Source organism: Nycticebus coucang, chromosome X, assembly GCF_027406575.1.
Source record: "Nycticebus coucang isolate mNycCou1 chromosome X, mNycCou1.pri, whole genome shotgun sequence".
NCBI lineage: Eukaryota > Metazoa > Chordata > Mammalia > Primates > Lorisidae > Nycticebus > Nycticebus coucang.
The window spans coordinates 148,460,278-148,482,356 of NC_069804.1; the positions used below are offsets into that span (position 1 = coordinate 148,460,278).

The window sequence follows — 22,079 nt, forward strand, 5'->3', positions numbered from 1 at the left end:
CAATTAGGTATTATAATTCAGCTGTGATTTCTTAAGTAGATTCTTGGTGCCTGGTGCCACATGTTATAGAATCTTCTTTCCTTTAAAATAAAATGGAGGTGCCAGCTGTCTGGAGGGTTAAGGATGAGGTTAAGAGTAAGCCTACTCTCCATAATGGATAAGGTTTAAAGGGACTCAATAGGCTGTGAATAGAAACTCAGCAGAGTCTTTCATACCTACAGAAAGACTTTTAAAAGAAAAAAAAAATCATTGTAGCTATTTTTCCTTCCTTCAGGATTTTCTATCCTCCAAGCGATTATGGAAGCAGCAGTGCAAAACAACTGGCAAGTGACAGCAAGGTCTGTGGGAAACATAAAGGACGTCCAAGAATTCAGGCGCATTATTGAAGAAATGGACAGGAGGCAGGAAAAGCGATACTTGATTGACTGCGAAGTCGAAAGGATTAACACAATTTTGGAACAGGTATGCTTGAAATTTATTTTACTCGCAGCCAACATGTTAAATTATCAACCTGAGACAGTTCCCATATCTGCTAATAAATTAAGTAGCCAACAGTTTCTGATAGTCTCTCTAATCCTTTTCTCCTCCCCAGTGACTGCAGGGGGAAAAAAAGAAAAAGAAAAGAAAATCTAAACTGTTGAAAATTCTATAGCATGATTAATCTGGAAGTTGCTGCAATTTAATGCTGCCTATCAGATAAATACACCTCTGTCTCATAGAGTGCTGACTATTTCAAAGTAATCCTCTTCCTTTCCTATATCTTCTTCCCAACAGGAAATAGACAGGGATTAGACAGGGCAGAGGGTAGTGCTTTTATTTCAGTAGACTCCTTGTTGGAATACGTACTATTTCCAGACCCTCAGACCCTGATAAAGATCACCATCCATTCTCGATAGGTAGAGCGTCGGGAAGTACTCACCAAGTTTGAATTTGACTATATTTTTGCAGAATATCCTTCTGGTTCCCTGGTTCCAGGGAGAGAGAAAAGAAATAACTCAAAACTGTTTTTAGAATAAGATGGCATAGGAGAAAAAACATTCATGGTTTTAAAAATGTGAACAAAGTGAAAAAGAATAAGACTAGAGGGGAAATATAATTCAGTGGGCCAAAGTGTATTCATTATTAAGTTTGTATATTTAAATTTAAGACTAAAAAATTTTAGAAGAAATGTTTCACCCTAAGCTAGATGGATATTCTGTTTGGGGGTAGAGTCCAAATGGAATGTGGTGAATGTTTATTATTTTCCTCAGAAGTTTCAATTAGCCAGTTAATAACAAAGTATGCATGCTGCCATGAACAAAACTGTATAGGAAACATTTACATTCTAATTTGATCCCAGGGTACCTAGAGGCCAAAACAGCTTTAAAGATTGAAATTATAGCAAGCAACCATTGTCTGGAATAGCTATTTTATAGCAAATTAAATATTAATAATTTGTCAGATAAGCTCCCATAAGAATAGAGAATGCCAAAAAAAAAAAAAAAATAGGTGAGGAAAAGGAAGGTAGGAAAAGATGGGGAGGAAGAACTAAAGGAAGGATGGATGGACATACGGAAGGATGGAAGGAAGGAAGAGAGGGAGGGAGGGAGGAAGAGAAAGAAAAGAAGGGAAGGAGAAAGGGAAGGAGAGGGGGAAGGAGGGAGGAAGGAAGGAAAATTGCTGACTCTGCAGCGTAGAAATACAAAACTATCCACTTGTTAAGAACAGCATAACCTTTAGTGAATGATACCTCACAGAAAATCTAGAGCACTAGCCTGGTTAAATCAAGTTTCCCAACTAACATCATTCTCTTGAGCTATACAAATGATCCACTTGCCCCTCCCCCCAACAGAAAAAAACTTCCTTTGATTTTCTTAGATCTTGAAAGTGAAGAATCAGGCCAGTGATGTTGGCATATGTACTACATGCCCTCTAAAATTTGATACCAAAATAGCCTTTTAGTGGGTGACCTACTTAATAGCCCAAAGCAGAGGAACATCCTCCTTGTCATACTTTGTTTTCTTTCTTTTGTATTAGTGACTTTGGATTCTTGTATTTCTTGTATTCTGTTCAGTCTTTTGGATTTTAGAGAACTTTATACCGGGGTCTGAGATTTTCAGCACCCTGTAATAGAAAAAGTGATGGGTAGAGCTCTGAATTTTATATAGTTGTGGAACACTGAGCACTTAAATATGCCTCAGTTTTATCATCTACATAATGGAGGAAATAACATTTTCTCTACCTCACATGACTGGCAGAATTGCTTCAAGAAAATATAATAGAAAAATATAATAAATTCATAAAATATAATAGAAAAAATAATCATTATTACTAGGAAAACTCAACTAGCATTCTTCAAAAACTCCATTCTTTCCTTTCATGTCTTATCTTCCTTTCTTCTATATGCACATTCATAGTATCCTTAAAAATACCGTCTACACATTTTTCAGAAAACCTTGCTCAAAGAGAAGTTTTAGCAATATCTAGGTAAGGATAAAGAGTTAATTTACTTCTTCCCGCTTTCGAAAAATTGTCATATACCCATCGACTCATGATTGTTTCTTCTATCATTTAACGTGGTCCTACTAGGCTATAAGTGCTATAAGGTAGTAGACCAGGCTTATCCTGTTCACTGTTATATCTCAACTGTTCAACAGAGTGCCTGGCAGATAGTGTTAGATGGATAGATAGTGAATAAGCACATTTCAATAAATTCCACTGCAATTTTGCTATGCTTCCACCCAGAGGCAAAAGGGTGCCTGCAGCTACATGATACAATTATTATTAAAGTACACCTATGCTCAAAGGTTTAATATGGTGACTCTCTGCTTAAGCCTATTCCACTGATACCATAAATTTGCCATAATTTATTTCTCTATATATAAATGAATTTTTCATTAAATAAATTATTTAAATTAAGCAACAAATTCAACATTTTTTTTCCTGAGAAAACACTTTGTAAAAGAAGTCGAATACTAAGACATGGAGATAGCACTTTTCTCATTGGTTTCTAATATTTTTTGACAAAGTTATCATAATTCACTGTATATGTCCTGGCTATGATGATAACATTTATAACTCAATCAGTATCACATTCTCCCAAGAGATGCCCTCATTCTGCAAAAGTGTATTCAACTTCATTTGAGATTATTTTCCTGGAGGAAAGCTTCTACACAGTCTCACAAAATGATGCTTCATACTGCTATCTGAGGTAGAAGAGTCTGTTATACCACTGTAGCATGATTTCCTGTAGATCAGATTTTGGCATAGATAAGTTTACATTATACTTTTTAGCCAATGGATGATAAGGAAAATAACTCATAATAGTGAAATTTTTTTTCAAATATAAGCAGATCTTCAATATAGTGCTATATAGCATAACCTTAATACTCAAAAACTAATAAGGCAAATTAAAGTTCTTCTAACATTTATTTCTAAAGCTCTTCTTTTAACTCTTTCAACCCTTCAGACTATAGTAGGGAAAAAGACTTAATAAGGTACTAACCTGTCATTACTATCTCTCGCTAACAGTTAATCTAAAGGGAGACATTCCAAATTGAAAGCTATAAGAATTAACATAGATATTAATCCTTGTCAAAAGGGGAGTTTGCAAATATTTTCTGCCATTTTTTGGGTTGTCTCTTCACTTTCTTGATTGTTTCCTATGCTGTGCAATGTGTCCAATTTTGCTTTGGTTGCCTGTTGTTTGGGGGTATTACTTAAGAAGTCCTTGCCCAGACCAATGTCTTAAAGCATTTCCCCAATGTTTTCTTTTAGTATTTTCACAGTTTCAGGCCTTAGATTTAAGTCTTTAATCCATTTTGATTTGGTTTTTATATATAGTAAGAGATACAGATCTAGTTTCACTCTTCTGCATAGGGAAATCCAGTTTTTCCAGCACAATTTATTGAAGAGACTGTCATTTCCCCCACTGCATGTTCTTGGCACCTTTGTCAAAGATAAATTCATTATAATGTGTGGATTAAGGAGCTCTAACTGCTCAATAGGAAAAAAATACTAATCCAATTAAAATGGGCAAAGGATTTGAACAGACATAAGACATACAAATGACCAAAAGATGCATGGAAAAATACTCAATATCATTAGACATCAGAGAAATGCAAATAAAACTACAATGAGATATCATCTCACCTCAGTTAAAATGACCTTTATCAAAAAGACAGGCCAAATCAAAAATTTTTGTAGCACACCTAAGATAATGAATGCTGCCTAGGATTTGGACAAAGGAAAACTCTTGTAACACTGTTCGAGGGAATGTAAATTAGTGAAACCACTATGGAGAACAGTATGGAGGTTCCTCAAAATCTAAAATTAGAACTACCATATGGGCCAGCAATCCCAGTGCTGGGTATAAATCCAAAAGAAGGGAAATCAGTATATTGGAAAGATATCTGCACCCCAATGTTTATTGCAGCGCTATTTGCAATTGCCAAGATTTGGAATCAACCTAAATGTCCATCAGTGGATGAATGGATAAGGAAATTGTAGTACATATACACAATGGAATATTATATAGCCATAAAAGAGAGTGAAATCTTGTCATTTGCAACAACATGGATAGAACTGGAAAACATTATGTTAAAGGAAATAAACAAAGTACATAAAGGCAAATATTCCATGTTCCACTCACATGTGGGAGGTAAATACTAAAAACAGTTGATCTCATGGAGACAGAGAATAGAATGATGATTACCAGAGGCTGGGAAAGGGTGTAGGGAAAGGGGGTATAAAATGTGGATGACTAAGGTGCAAAAATACAGTTATATAGATAGAATGCTCAATATTTGATAGCACAACAAAGTAACTATAATCAACAAGCTAGAGCAGTGATTTTCAACTGGTGTGCTGCAGCACACTGGTGTACCATGAGAGGATCTTAGGTATGCCACAAAAATTTTTAAAGTTTATTACTTAAATTATTTTTAAAGAAGTTCAAAGCATAGAAAGTATATTCATTTTTTAACTCTTTTTTTTTGATCAGAATAATTTGAACGTGCCTCCTTTACCTATAGGTTCAAGTTTGCTATGAGATAAAAAAGGTTGAAAAACAATGAGCTAGAGTACACTTTAAAACAGCTAAAAGAGTGGAATTGGAATGTTCTTACCTTGAAAAAAATGATCAGCCCAGCACCTGTAGCTGGAGGGTTCAAATCCAGCCCAGAGCTGCCAAACAGCAATGACAACTACAACTAAAAACTAGCCGGGCATTGTCACAGGCACCTGTAGTCCCAGCTTCTTGGGAGGATGAGGCAAGAGAATCTCTTAAGCCCAAGAGTTTGAGGTTGCTGTGAGCTGTGATGTCACAGCACTCTACCCAGGGCGACATAGTGAGACTCTGTCTCCAAAAACAAAAAAAAGAATTGAGGGCACTGTCTACAAGAAGGTTTTGGTGTAATAGGGTGAGTGAACCATTGGTTTGACCCTGTAGAGCATTCCTATTACTGTATTATGTTCATGAGGTTCTCCTCACTGTTGGAAATTTGCCTTAATCCAATGACCAATTTAAACAATGATTTCAAAAAGATTGCCTCCCAGAGAGTTATCTATTCACAAGTAAATAGATCCTCCAACCCAGTAGTATATACCCATGCACTGCTTTTGAACATCAGGCACCATAGAATTATATGGCTTTGTTTGACCTTTAATGTCTATTCAGAGAGGCAGCATAACAGTGTTTCAGAGCATGGACTCTGGAGCTGGTCTGCGTGGATTCTGTCATTTTACTAGCTATAGTACTTAGGGAAAGTTACTTACCTCTCTGTGCCTCCATTTCCCTATAGTAAAATGAGAATGATAACTCATTTGATGAGTTGATATACGCAAAGCATTTAGAAAGGTGCTGACACATAGTGATTGTAGAGTGTTTTGATGCCAAAACAAAGCGTTTTCACACAGATTATCTCACTTGAGCCTCACTGTGGGAGGCAGGCAAGGCAGATGTGTTTATCCCAAATTTACAGATGATAAATTGAGGCTCAGAGACATTTAAATTACTTGTCCAAGTGCAGTGCTCTGCTTAATGCTAGTGAGTGGCAGAAAAAAGGACAAAACTCAGGTCTTCTGACTCCTCGCCCAATGCTCTTGCCCCTACCATGAACCACCTCCCTTAATTTATAAGTCACTCATTAAATATTTAGCCAATGCCAAGTCCTGGATTTGGCTTGCACATCAAGTTACATCTTAAAAGAGTTGCAAAGCAATTAGAGATGATCCAAAGAAGAACAGCAAAAAATATTAAAGTGTTACAAAATAGGGCCTACGAGGAAAGACTAAATGAGTTGGGGTTGTTTAGCCTGGTGAAAGAGAGCCAAGAGGCAGTTTAATCACCACCCTCAAGTATAAAGAGTTATCATAAAGAGGGCACTGACCAACTGTTCTGCATGCCTAAGGACAGTACCAGAGCAAATGAGCTTAACTAGATTAGAGAGAGAGTGAGCATTAGAAAGGATTCATTATAAAAGAGAGAGAGACCTGGAAGAAAGTAAAATCTGACCAGTATGAATGAAGGTGCAGCCATACTGAATTAGTGGAAAGTCATATCTAGAATATTTTTAAGATTGTTTTCAAGAATAAGAAGCACTAAAAATAAAAATAAAAAAGAATAAGAAACACTACAAGTTAATCCTGTGTGTTCACAAGTAAAGATGCTTACAGAAGACTCATCTTAATGGATAAGGGTATTTCCTAATTTGTCTATCCAACAGATATCTAAAGGCTATCCCCTTAAAACGATTTATACATTTCCCCCCTTTAGTCTTTACTATGTTTTAAATTTTTCCATAGATAATTCAAAGGTAAATCTCAGAAAATCCTCTGCCTACATTACAGCATGTGCTAACTTAGTGGAGCCCAAACCAATGTTTCAATGTTCTAGTCCAGAAATTTATATAATATATAATTTTCCCTTGAGATATTCCCATCATCTCAAGGGGTGATCTCATCATGGATGATGTGAAAGTAGTGCTTCTTAAGGACAGAGGCCTGAAGCAGGTCAATCCTTGAGGTCCCTTTCATCTCAGAAACCCTGGTTGTCACTTCAAAGACAATTTAAAAAAATGAAATACTCAAGTTAGTAAAGCAAGGTTTCTAAAGATAACAATTTAGGTAAAATGAACAACATTAGGGCCCTGAGGCTATAACATAAAAGAGATGGTGCTCATACTTGAAAATATGTATAGCAATTGTGGTCTCTGTTGCTTACAGCTAGACCTAGGACAAGAGAAACAAAAATGTTTCAGCTTTATGCCTGTTCCCTGCCTCATCCTCACCCAGCAGATAGTGATACTGTCCAACTCTTCTCCCTTTTGTTGGTTTTCCTTTATTCCCAACCCTTACCCTCAATGTTCCTTATAGGACATTTGGCTAACTTACCAGCCCAGAAAACAGTTTGGCTGAGCATACCTTCTTTCTGGAGTATTTTATCTGTGGTATAGTTGAGTAACCACAAGCTTGGGATTCAGACGGATATGACTTCAAATCCTAGCTCCTTTATTTCTCTGTAGTATGACATCAGAGGAAGTGACTTAATGTCTCTGTGACTCAATTTTCTTAGCTTAAAAAACTGTTACACTACCTTCCTTTCATGCTTGCTGTGAGGATCAAATAAGCTAATATATAGAGAGCACCTGGTACAGTGCTTGCCATCCAGTAGACACTCAGACACTCAATAACTGATAACCATAGCTATATGCTCTTGGGTGGTGAGTTTCTGTGCTGATGAACATAAGTTATTTAAGAACTGCTACTGAAGAACAGTGTCCTCATGGCTTTTACAAAATATCAGTTAAATCTAAGGTCACACCATGACAGCTAAGTCTGACACTTGGGCTGTGTTCATGTCTCACTAATATGAGTTTAGCATGTTAGAAGACCTCTGATTTTTTCTGATGTAACATTGGGTAACACATGTTAATTGATAAGCATAAGAACTATTTGAGCACTAACTAGACTTTTCAGCATCACCTAAAATAATTAAAGGCACTAAAGCCTTGAACCACACAGGCTAACTGGGTATTTTAATTAAAAAAAATAGGTATGTATAAAGTGCTTACTAGGTTCCAGAAACTATTTTAAGTGACATGTGTGTATGTATGTGGGTTTTGTGTATGTATGTGGGTTTACATATCTATCTCATGTAAGTTAATCCTCATATTAGCTCGGTAGGGCAGATGGAATTACTATCTCCATTTTACAGATAAGAAAATTGAGACTTAGAGGTTTACAGATAATAATTAGTGCCACTGAAACTTAAACCTAGGGAGTCTAACTCCAGATACTGTTAATCACCGCATTAATTGGCCTTGCATCTGACTGAGGTTTTTAATCAAAGCAAATTCAACCAGACATTATAAGAGTTAAGCCTGATGAGGCTTGGAGTGGCTTTGCCTATGCAACAAGCATTTCACAGATATTTTTTCCACTTCATGAGGAGCCATATCCCATTAACACATAGAATTGAAAATATGCCCCTTACACCTACCCTTTGGTGATGAGCTCATTTATGACAAATAGTTTCACTGACCTAACTATGGATCAGACCCCACAAGAGTAGAAATAGACTATGAGGGGTACTTTCTCAGAGTGATATGTACCGGTAACTAGCATTCCCATCTACATACACTTTTTCTCAGGTAAAGAAGCACAATCTTCTTTGTCTTAACAAATGCAATCAGTGTAACCTGGTTTCTTGTACCCTCAATGAATCCTCAACAATAAAAAAAAAGAAGCACAATCTTCATTTTTTTTTTATCAAAAACTTCCCTAGGTGATATTCATTTCCTCCTTCTCTTTCTAGGGAGTACCCTGAAGTAACTGGCAAAGTCAAGCAAGTACATCTCCTCTCCCCCCAACTAGCCTCCAGAAAACCAAGAATAAAATAGGACTAATTGTGGGGAAGCATAAATGCCCATAGAATAAGGACTTGGTGCAGGTGCTTGGTTTTTCTGGGCCACTCGACTTGAGCAGCAGTGCTGCAAGGGCATGCTTCTCCCTCCCACCCCGAATCACCCTCAGAACTGGTTGGGAAGAGACATTTCCTTGAGCTCCGTGCTTGGAGGACTTCTTATTCCACAAACAGGGAAACACAAAGTTTTGTGTGTTTTTTTTTTCCTTTTTGGTCTTAAGCAGTTTTTGAAAGGTTAATAGCTAGCTGAGCATCAGGAGGGGGGACAAAGAAGGATAAGAAAGCCAAACTGGGTACCACAAAGCAGAGCACACAAGTGTAGGGAGTCGGAGGGTGAGGACAATGGTCAGGGTAGGGGCAGTGGAGAAAATGACAACTTATGCCATAGGAAATAAGAGATTTGGAAAGCGTTGGCTGAAGTGTTTCTCCAGATAGCTTCATTCCCTCCCTCTGTGCTATTTGGGTGATGTAGCTTCAGAAGGCACATAGAATTGCCAGGCAAATCCATGTCAGAAAAGTGAGCCATAAGAGAAAAAAACTTACTGTCTGTGGCTTCTTGGAGAACTTGACAGGTCCACCCTATCCCGGCTCCAGGACAGTCCAGTCACTAACCGAGGAGGTCTGAGCCCTGGACCTGTAGCTTCCACCCTGCCTTGCCCCAGCAGAGTCATATACCTCACGGGTAGTAGGGATGGCCCGGGGGAGAGCCTGAGTCCTTTAGCTTCTAGGTCTTTCTCAGGGAGTGGACTATAGGGCCCTGGGTGGATACACAGCATGCCAAGGGAATCCTTGTTTTAAGGCTTTTTAACATTTAATATGTGGTATGTGATCCTCCATTTGTATTCTTGTCACAGGCCCCAAAAATGTTAGGGTGAGTCTGCTCCTGGTCACCTACATCTCTCATGGGCTTTTGTGTTTATAAATGTCCCTTTTAGAATGTCCACTTTATTCCTAGGGAGTAGGTTTTTCTGAACATTTTAGTCTCATTCAGTGTAAATGTAGCTCTTCCAATCATCCATTATGATATTGGCTTAGTGAGGCAGGGTGGAGAAGGGTACTTTTTTAAAAATTTTATTTATTATTAAATCATAGCTGTGCACATTAATGCAACCTGGGGCACCATACACTGGTTTTATATACCATTTGACATATTTTCATCACACTGGTTAAAATAGCCTTCCTGGCATTTTCTTAGTTATTATGTTGAGACATTTACATTCTACATTTAGTAAGTTTCACATGTACCTTTGTAAGATGCACCATAGGTGTGGTCCCACCAATACACCCTCCCTCTGCCCATCCTCCCCCCTCCCTTCTCCCTCTGCCCCTTCCCCATATTCTTAGGTTATAACTGGGTTATAGCTTTTATATGAAAGCTATAAATTAGTTTCATAGTGGGGCTGAGTACATCGGATACTTTTTCTTCCATTCTTGAGTTACCTTACTAAGAAGAATATGTTCCAGCTCCATCCATGTAAACATGAGAAGGGTACTTTTGCTCTGTAGTAGACTCTTGTTCCGATTAGTTTAAATGCTATGGAAAGTATTAATTAAGTATCTGGTTGAACGGGGTGGGTTAAAGAGTGATGTTCCTACCACTCTTTTGGAAGATTTTATCCTAATTTTCCTATCTCTTAGGAGTAGGTACAGGCTATGCTTGGAAACCATCCTAATACCCTCATATGTTTTGCTCTATTCCATAGATACTTCCTTTTACTTTACCCAAAGCCTGAAAAAGAAGATGGTTGGAAGCATGATTAGGATAAATTATAGGCCCGGAGGACCATGGATAGAGAAATGAATTACTTGGGTTTTTCTTCTTCCTTTTCATGCCTACTGCCACCACTTACCCTGTCTGGTCAGATTCTTTTCAAAACTAGAGTTTGTGTAGGAGAGATTCTCTCTGCTTAAAATTCCAAAGTTCTTCCAGAGACCTGCTTTCAAAGGCATATTATAAACTGAAAGTGAAATATTCTTTTACCACCATATAGTAGTGGTTCTCTGCCTCATGCTTAGGTCTGTGTCCTCCACGATATTCAATTATATGGTAGACTGGGTACTAGATAAGGGACAGTACAGCTGCACTGAAGCCACCTTGAACCAAAGCAGGATGCCATTTCTTTACCAGTCTGTGTCTCCTGGTAAGCCATGTGAGAAGTCTTCCAGAATTGATAGGCAAAGACAGGTAAAGGATTTGATACAGATATTTTTACCTGGATTCCAAAGGGCAATTCAAGGCCATTCTGTACAGAAGGGGACCTCTTAGAGTGAATGAGTCATTGCTTAGCTAGCTAAAAAATCATTGCATATTCAGGAGGCAAGTCCTGAAGACGAAGAAAGGCAAATGGAATCAGACCAGAAGAATAGGCATTTTAATTTGTATCAAAAATGTCCCAGAGAAGGGCCAGCCATCGGTTCTAAGGTTAAACATCACAAAAGGGCTTATGTTCAGAGTACTATACTAGACACTATTGGGAAAAACAAACTCCTCTCTTTCTAAAAAAATTTTAATAGCCCTTAGCAATGTGAATCAAGTTAGAGAATAGCCTCTTGACAAATGTAAAATAATATAACAAAGGCTAGATACATAAGCATTGGTAGAATAAAAGAAATTAAAAAATCATGAAACAATTATTTTTGTATATGATTAAATTAATCATAAAATGTGAAGTCAGGGTTAGATGCAGTGACTCACACCAGTAATCCTAGCACTCTAGGAGGCCAAGGTGGCTAGATTGTTTCAGCTCAGGAGTTCGAAACCAGCCCGAGCAATAGTGAGACCCGCGTCTCTTAAAAATGGAAAAACTAGGCAGACATGGTGGCACATGCCTGTAGTCCCAGCCACTTGGGAGGCTGAGGCAAGAGGATCACTTGAGCCCAAGAGGATGAGGCTGCTGTGAGCTGTGATAACACTGCAGCATTCTACCCACGGCAACAGAGTGAGACTCTGAGACTCTGTCTCAAAAAAAAAAAAAAAAAAAAGTAAGGTGAGACTGTTTCCAATACTTTCAATGTTTCTCAATCCTCTTCTCCCAGGTGCACATTGAGGCCTGTACATAAAAGAAGAAACCATATTCCTCTTTGTTTTCCCTGCTCCTCAGTCTCCTAATGGGCAAGCTTCCAGATATAGACCAATGCATTGCCAAACATACCCATTGGCCTTCCTCCATCTCTTAGCATATCTTACGAGATTGTTCCCTTTCTCTCCCTACCACCAACCATTCCAGGTTTCTCTCTATAAATTGGCTGCTTTATTTTTCCTTTTCAGGATGCATTTTTGTTACCTAGTGAACATGTCCCCAATGGTCTTTATTTTTTAACCTAATGACATGGCAATTTGATGTTATTACTTAACATTCTTATTGAATAAATATTTTGGAGCAAAAATGCACCCCAGAACTGCAGAACAGTGTCCCAGAAGAAAAACCTATGATTTTATTAAATATTCTCATTGCAAACATAGTTTCTGCTAAGTCCAAGCAAATGTCCCCTACGACCTAAGTGAGTGGAACTCTGTACTTGCAGAAAAAGCCTTTACCATGTTCAGTGACTTTGACATTCACTGGCAGACTTAAATAAACTTGTTCCCCAAACTGCAAAGATATTTATCCTAGGAGTTAGTAACAGACATCAGTATTCTATATTTAGGAATTTTATCTTCAACTTATCAAAAAAGATGGCCTGATTTTCTGGTGATATTTCACACTAGACTGGCTAGGCTGGCTTGTGACTATTTAGAAGCAAATCCCCTCTAAGAAAACAAAGAGAAAAAACTCATTCAAGATGATTACTTTGAAACAGCAAGACTCTTGTTTATTTCAGATGATAGAAGCTTTAGTTTTAAAAAGAAAATGTTCCTATTCAACCAAGAGTTCCCTCCCCCCCGTTTTTAAAAATGTAATACCTCATTATTTGTTTAATTATTTCCAGTTATTTGTCTGATTTTTCCTTTAAAAATCAACACATACTCAAATTAATTTTCATTAGAGAACTTCAGAGTCCTTGGGATGAATGAGTGAAAACAACCTGGAATTTTATAAAGCATAGTACAGAAACCTTGAGGCAAGAGACCTAAATTTTAGCCCCAAGCTATATGACTTCAAAAAGTCAATCTCTCTGCATCTCCATTTCCTAAACCATAAAATGAATCTGTTGAATATGATGGTCTTTTTAAGGTCCAACAGGCTATGCTTCCCAAAACTGTGAGAAATAAGGTAGGAAATTCAATTCAAGAAATATTGATTGCATCCTGAGCCATTTTGCCATACCCAGTGCTAAACATGGTGAGGAGAAAAAGGCATGTCTTCCCTACTAAAGATGCTTTCAATCTAGTAGGGAGATAAGGCAATGCAATAATTCCAGAAGGCAGAATATAATAAGTATCTAAAAACGTATGAATCAACTTTCCTGCTTTCTCAGATTGCCAGGCTACTGACCATCATTGAATGTTTCTTAGCTCACTGAGACGTTTGCAAACCTCAGCATCAGTGAGCTTTGCTGAGACTTAGAAACAGAGATGATGGGAAGATTGAGATAACATGCCCTAAGGGCAGGACGCAGCTTAGAAGTTTATCATTTACGTCTATCCTTAGAGCACAGAACAACAAATGTCCCCATTAATAGGAGTTTCTGGTTGATTAAAACTGTGCCATACATACATATATAAATGAATATCAAATCAGCCCTTCTGGAAAATGCCTGGGGAAAATTCCTATTAATTAAGGGCTTCTAGCAGTTGGATTCTGATTAACTGAGATTTGTTTGTTCATCACAAGCCTATCATAAGTTTCTCATTATAGCCACATCCACTGTTCTACTCCTGTTCAGATCCAGTATATAGTGTAGATTGCAGTAAGGATTTATTAAATGGAGGCCTTCTCTCCAACCCATTGAAACCAGCATTTTAGGATTAAGGCTGGTATCTTATTCCAAAATTATAAAACTATGAATTGATTCAAATGGAACAATAAAACTGATGCAAATATCCCCTTTGGTGTGAGTCAATCCCATCATGTAAATCAAGTGAGAGCTCAGATCTGTTCCTTAAAAAAAAAAAATGGAAAGAAAGGAAATATTAACCATATATAGCTATTTTATCCCTCAAGTAATGAATGAGTTTCATCATGGGAGGAAAGCACCCAGACACCTCTCTCACTTTGTATGATTTATACCATGAACACTTTAGTTAAGCCTTTGCAGGCACTGAAAGATTGACAAAGTTTTATGGTTTAGAAACACTGACTTGTAAACATTAACATTTTTTAAAAAATTATCATTCACCTTTATTAGGAGATTTCCCCAGATTAAAAGCAAGAAAAATATAGCAATTAGAAGGTTCTTCACATAGCTCATTGATTACAGGAGTCCTGTCCTAGATTGTAACAGATGCTGTAATAAACAGTTTCATGAGGGCTGAAAGAACCACAGTTTGCAACAGCAACACAACAACTAGTTATTGTTCAAGCTCACATTGCCACAGGACCCTGTGTTTAAAATAATCTAAACCCTGGGCTTCCCTACAGAGAAGCACCAAGCAGATACAAAATAGGAGTAGTACCAAAAAATAAAATAAAATGTGAAGACTCAAGTTGTTTATTGCACTAACATTGAAGGAAAAGGCCATTGATTGATCCATATGAAGATCTGAACTTTGATGAGACTGAATGTGGGAAACAGCCCAGATCAGTTTGATATTGTTACCAACCAACCAACCAACCACTTGGACCTTCCATTCAAATTAATCCCATCCTCGTTGGGACAATTGGGATTTGACAGGGTCAGACTGTCTCTGCCCAAAGGTTATCGCAAGTGGAGGACACCAGGGCGTGGGCCAGGGCTAGAGCTTAGGGTGATTGGTGATAATTATTGTCATGTAACTAGGAGTGAAGCTAAAGTAGAAGAGATTGATAGCCAGACACCACTATTCTATCTCTGACGTTTTTAAAAATATATACCTATACCTACCAAACAGCCTCCTGAATATGCACATATCACCACCATCCTCCCCTAAAGAAGATTAATGACTGACGAAATATATTCTGAAGGAATCCAACATTGGGCCAAAGATTAGAAATCTGGCTAAGTTTTATATCAAGGTCATTGTGTGACCTTACCCAGCCACCTCACCTTTCATTTTCTTAGGAACTTCAGCCATAAAATATAAAAATCTTTCCCTAGGATGACGTTAGGATGAATCAGGCAATTTCTCTAAGGCATTCTAAGATCCTCAGAGAGAGCAAGTCCACAAATACAAGACATTATAATTAGAATCCCTGCACTTCATTTCTTCAGGGGAAGAAAATGAATAAAAAAAGGAACTCATGGTCACTGATCCTGAGAACTCACAAAGCATTTAAGCTCCTTCTATCATCTGAGGCAGGTCTCAAGAGAGGGAAACTGACCTGGTGGAGTCAGAGAAAAGTTCAGTGAAGCTCTTTTGCACAGCCTATAAAAGTGGTTAGGACATGTTTCCAGGAAATTAGAAGCTTTTCTGTTTTTCTTTGACAGTATGATGTCACTTTAGTATGATCATCATAAAGGTTTAGATTTGTGAGTACCACCAAGAGAAGAGCAAGTACTTTGATTATAGTTTTGGAGGCCAAACAGGCCTTGCCCAACATAGTGGGGTTAACTGGTTATTACAAAGGATAGTATATTCAAACTGGAATTGTTTTTCGTGCCTTTGTCTCCATACCAGAAAGCCTAGCCTATATATAACTGGATTATTATTGAGGATAGGAAGGAAAGGGAAATGTCTCTTGGTGTTCAATGTTGGCAGCAAATGTGCCCACTAATCTTACAAATGGGGAACACAAAAAAAGAGATAAATGGGTGAACTGATTTGCAAATCAGAACATGGAGGTGATGTTATTTAAAAGACACATACACTTGCTGAGGTAAATGAGAGAGAAGAACCAAAACAGAGTGTGACCTCAGTAGTACTGTGTCTTGGATTAAGAGAGAAGGACCCAGGGACATTGAAGCAGTAGACAAGGCAAAGAAGATACTATAGAAAACTTCTTAATGGCCACTTTTAAGTGCCTTGCCATCATTGCCACCTCTTCAACAGCCCCGAGAGTCCTTTTCATTTCTCTTGACCTATTTCAAACTACTTGTGCTTAACTTGAGAATCTTCTACTCAATAAATTACTCCTCCTCCCTTTTCCTTGGCTAGTATAAAATCAATTGTTGCTTGACAGACTGCTTGATTGCAATTTTCTCAAAGCACAAAGGAAATAAATACACCTTATTTTTACACACATTAACTTAATTTTAGTCTTACCCACTCAAGCACAATCTCTCAAACTCTGACCCAAGCCCTTTACTATTTGGTGTCCATGGCAACCACCGGCAATCATCAGAAACCACTCAGAGAGAATTGCAAGGAGTGGCAAGAAAGTGCATCTCCCAGCAGAGTCATTAGCTCTACTGCATTAGCCACATCAATAACAGGTGGCAGTGGGCCCATCCTTGAATCCCTGGGCATTTTCTTTCATCAGGAGGAGTTGTTCATGTCTCTTTCCCAAGGAGAGAAAGTTGGGTATGGCTACTTCTCACACCTAACTTATTGAAGATAAAGTGCTGAGTGTACATTATTGGAACTAAGTTAGAGGACATTTTTCTTTTGCTTGAGAAAACTTCCGGATGGTATGTTTTTCCAGTGATTCTGTCATCTGCAGCCTCCAACACAGCACCCTGTTTGCTAAAGTACAGCTAATGATCTTAAACCCTCCAAAAGACAGTACACATGAAATCCTAGGCACTTGCTTTTGTGGTTCTTACCACTCAGTGATCTGCAACTCATACTCTTAACTTACTCATGTCAAGAATGCATGCATAACAACAAAATTATATATTTTTTAAAAAGAACTATGTTAATGATGGTCCAGCTACTAGAGGGTTTATGAGCCAATAAAAAATGGTATGGCTCCTCCAAATATAGAGAAAGCTGCTCGGTTTGCAAACTGTTCTCATGAGTTATATGTTATTTGCTTTGCTCAAAGCTTAGCTAAAAAGTTGTCAAATGGAGATGAATTTCCCTTTACTATATACTCTAGAGCAGTGTTTTTCAACCTTTTTTTATCACACAGCACACTTGAACCTATAGTTGAACTTCCGTGGCACATTTAAATTATGTTGATTAAAAAAAAGAGTCCATGATTGCATTAATGTACACAGCTATGATTTAATATAAAAAAGAGAGTAACAAAAAGAATATACTTACTGTGCTTTGAACTTCTTTTGAAAATAATTTAATTTATGATCTTTAAAAATTTTCGTGGCACACCAGTTGAAAATCAGTGCTCTAGAGGAAGATGGGGATGGTTCATGGGAATAGTTCTCTTTGTAATCTCATGCCACAGAATCTGACATGTCTAACAGAGACTCTTTGAATAAAAAGGACCAGCTCAGACTTGGTTCTTTGTGGAAACTGAAAAGGACTTGTTACTCAAGCATATTCTGCATAGAATCTACATAAATAGGAATAATATTTGAAGTGGGAGAAACAAGTGAATGGCTTTGTCTTCTCAACTATGTGTAAAAATAAAATAGAAGGATATTATATACAATCATTTTCAGAAGATGCAGAAATGTAAGGAAATGGTTTCAAGCTCTCCTTGAAAGCAACACAGCATTCTTATTCATGTTACCACTCTCAGTAGTCCTGGATGAGAACATGGTTCCAGCCTTTAAGGAGCTCATAGTTTACTAGTGAAGCAGCCAAGTAAACAGATGATTATGATCTAGTATGATAAGTGCAGTGGCAGAAGGGAACCCAGATCCTAACAGAATGCAGAAAAACATGCCCAACTCAGCCTGACTCAGATCAGGGATTACTTTCTCCTGATTGGTTGAACTGAGTCTTCAAGGACCTATCAAAGTTCATCTGACTTGGTGGAAGGGGGTAGATATGTCTATATTTTCATAGGTATGAATGGTAGAAACTTGATTCCAATGAAAAATGGGTTATACTGGCCAGAATACAACTCACCTTTCACATAACCTTTGGATCCTCAAGCAACAGACTTTTTCTGCCGGCCAATACAGTAACATGGTGTCTGAAATGAGAAGATTCTGTTTAGGTATTAAATCATCCCTTTTATATTACAATAAAGAAACTGAGGTGGTGAGTGACTGACATACATAATGGCCACACAACTAGTGAGTGAAACAGCAAGGATTTAAACACAGAGATGGCTGCAATGCCCATACTCTTGGGGCCATACCACCCAAGATTATGACAATACATGGAACAAACAGACATCGATGATGAGTTCCCCTAAATGGGCCACCTGTCTTATCACCCCCATTTTACCCCCTACCCAGCTTCATGGAATTAGTGTTTATATTACAGTAGTCTGTTCACAGGAAACAATATTATACCGTGAAGATAAAAATTCAAATTAGTATCACTTCCTATCTTGCTTCCTACTTTTTGAAGCCCTTTCCTTTTTCATTATTCACAAATATTCATTGAATGTCTGCTTCCAGGACACTGTACTGAATGATGTACACTCTAAGCAATATGAAATCAGGATTCCACCCTGAAGGACTTCCAATCCAATTGGGACGACAGGGCACATACCCAAGTTAGGCAATAATTAGTAGACTGAGGGAAAGATAAAAGGTAGAGATCAAATAGGAATTCACAGGAGGGAGTGATCACTGGACAACTGAACTAGAATATAAGGTTTCATGAGGGTGGGGTGTTTTGTTCTGTTTTGTTTTGTTTTGTTAACTGCTCTATTCCCAGTGTCTACAATAGCTTGGACCCTAATAAGTACTCAATAAATATTTGTTGAAATTGACTAATTAAACTTATTGTTTTGTTTTTTTCAAGGGAAAAACTCCTGATATTTGGAAGCTAAATTCCTAGCCCTGTGTGCATTGAATATTGAAGTTTTTACTCATGGTACACAAGAGGTGCTTTCTAAGGAGATTCATGGGAATGACTATTCAGCCTATGACTTATACATTTGCAAAATCCTAGCAAAACTATCTTCTGCACCCTGCCACAGATAGGTGTTTCCCAGTGATGAAGGGGAATGGGGAGCCAGAGCTTTTCGTATGTTTATTTGTACATTATGACCTCACATTCTTTTCAGCAAAGGGCACAACCCTTAGATAGCAATGCAATTCTGGGAAATAAAACTCCATTATTTGCTTGACTCATCTAACAAGGCAGAACACAGACCCTGATTTAAGCAAGCTCCTGTAATGAGTTTTTGGTTCAAGTTGAAAGATAAACAGTTGTGATTACTGTCAGTAGGCATAAGTTGTAAGTCTCTGTTTTAATGCCTATATTCCTTTAAGAGGGATTCAAATAGTTATCAGAATACAATTCCCTTAAAAAGTGGAATGGGGGAAAGCAGTTTAAAATGTACTTATTTTGTGCATCCTGGGTGGTCAAATTCTTAGTCTTCTAATGCTTTTCACTGATTTTTTTTTCACTTATTTCATTTTACCATTGCATAAATTCATAGTACTTTTGGCTTTCAGGGCTTGGGAAGATATGGACAATTAGAATCTATCAGAACACTGAAGGAAAATCCAAGTATTCATATAAAAAGTGAGGATGAAGCCATCTGGCTCTCACTGTGACTTACACTAACCTTGTGGTACCATCGTGCTATGCCAGCACGTAATTTTAAGCAAAAGATTTATATTAACACAAATGGAGAAGAATCCAATTTTATAATTAAAAAATGCTAAATTTGTGTGTTCTCTGACTTATCCCAAAAGCTTACAAAGTCAAAATCATTTTCAACTCTGTGGGTGCACCTAAGAAATGAGAACATCAGGTACCATCACATAGATGTGGTGGCGAACATATGCCCACTATGATCCCTTCACCTTCTGAGAGGTATAGTTCAGAAGGTATATGGCTTATGGTAGAGTCTAAGAAAAAAATAAAAAGAGGCCACACCAAGAGAAGGCTTATGCACTAAAATCAAACATCTTTGATTAGGAAACTGTCCTGAATTAAAGCAAGATAAATACTGCCTTGGAGAGCTTTCCATAATTTTTCAATACTTCTCCACAAAATATCTCCTTCAATCCTCTGAGGTAGGTAGGACTAATAGTGTTCTTTTTTTCCCCCATTTCATAGAAAAGAAACAGATATATGAAGGTTAAATAACTGGCCAAAGACCACATGGTTAAAAGTGCTAAATTCTATTCCTTATTTCCTAAAGAGCTAGGCTCATTTTATGTACCACATCTAAAAGGATGCATTTGGAAAGGCAGCAATGAAACACTTGTTATACAACATTAACTATGCCTTGCCCCAATCAGTTCCCCTGCTCTTGAAAGGTATGGCTAATAACCTTTACTTTGGGTTTGGGCATTTCTCTTTCCTCCTTCCCCACTCTGTTTCCTGAAAGAACAATTAAGATCCATCTGGGACTAATTATAGCGATTCTTGAATTTGAACTTGTAGCCATTACCCAATTGAGGTCACTTATTTTAAATTAACTTGCCTGGTCAGAACACAGGTTTGGTTATCTTCAGAGCCCAGTGCAGAGAGGCACCAGCTCACTCAGACTTTTAATTAACTAGCTAAATAACCTGCACTGTGACAAGCTGCCTATAATTTGATGGAGTCATTCATTTGCATTCAGACAAGGATCAAAATACATTGTCAGGGCTTCAGGGACTGAATCCTAGAAACCTTCACACAATCTCTTGTTCAAGGCTGTAAGCTACTTCCCTTTGGTTCCCTCTAATTATTTTTCCTGTGCTTTTGTTCTGATTATCCAACATTCATCATAAGTGCAGCTTGTGATTAAACAATGACAACTTATGTCATGTGCTGATAGGGAATTGAAAATTGGAGTCATGATCATATGAACCAAGCACAAAGCTTTGCAAAATAATTAGTGGAAACCAAAAGGAGATTCCCAGGATGCTCAGAAACAAAGGAAAATTTCCAAAGATTCAAGCCACAACTGCTCCCTACTTAGGTAATAATACATAATAACAGTAGGTATTCAGTCTTTGTTGAATTGACTTCGTGGTGGTAGCTGACCATCCCACATGATGAGGCTAATTCTTATCATCAGTAATTATTACAACTGCTAACACTTAGTAACTGGGCTCTTGAATCAGAATAATCTGATTTTGACTTCAGGCTCTATCATTTTCTGCCTGTGAAGCCTTAAGCAATTTAACCAACTTCTCTGTGCCTTAATTTACTAACCTGGTATATAAAATTAATAGTAGTTCCTACCTCAAAGGATGGTAGTCAGTCTTCCATGAGGTGAAATATGCAAACAAAATCATTTAACACCATGATGTATACACAACAAGGGTCTAATAAATGTCGACTCATGTTTGTCTTATGTCCCACTACCAGCTCTTTATCCAGGGCATCTTTCCACCTGCCATCCTCTCTTCCTTTCTCCCTGCCAATAACACTTCCCCCCTCCAATCATTCAAAACCTATTTTAAAAGATCCCTCCTTCCTCCCGAGGAAAGCCTTCCCTGGTTCTATCTTCTGCATCTGAACTTGCTCAAGGCCCATCCCTTCAGTATACTTTCTTCAATACACTTTTATTTTTATTGTTGGGGCTTCAGTGAGGGTACAAAGAACCAGGTTACATTGATTGCATTTGTTAGGTAAAGTCCCTCTTATAATTGTGTCCCACCCCCAAAAGTTGTGTCACACACCGTGACCCCCCCAACCTCCTACCTCCTTCCCTCTCTCTGCTTTCCCTTTCCCCCACCCCCCACCATGTACAATTAATTACAATGTACAAGTAATTAATGTCCAAGTCATTAATTGTCCTCATATCAATTAAAAAAGATGGTGACTTTACATCCTTCGTATTAACCTGGATGGATGTGGAACACATTATTCTTAGTAAAGCATCACAAGAATGGAGAAGCAAAAATCTTCAATACACTATACTTTTTCCAGATTTTGTTTATTTTAAATGGCATCATCTTCTAATGCTCATAAACAATATGGGCTTTTCTCCAGGGTGTACTGTCCTTCCATGTTGGAAACATTTATTGAGCACTGCCCCAGTGACACACAGTGGGACTCTGTGCTGTGGGGTACACAAGGTGAGTAAAGACAATGATGCACTAACAGGAAGCAGTGTTATTTTACTCCTCTCATATTTCACGTGCTCTGTTAGGAGTTTTAAATACATTTCCTCACTTAGGCCTCACA

The 22,079-nt window shown here is 37.8% G+C and overlaps 1 protein-coding gene across 3 annotated transcripts in view; it reads left to right on the forward strand.

Annotated features, from left to right (window-relative positions):
* GRIA3 (glutamate ionotropic receptor AMPA type subunit 3) overlaps nt 1-22,079 on the forward strand; it is a 354,742-nt gene that overhangs the window by 145,238 nt on the left and 187,425 nt on the right. For all 3 annotated transcript variants that reach the window (XM_053579897.1, XM_053579896.1, XM_053579898.1), the window contains one exon: nt 275-462. In XM_053579897.1, coding sequence (XP_053435872.1) covers nt 275-462 — 188 coding nt within the window. The remainder of the gene's footprint in view (nt 1-274; nt 463-22,079) is intronic.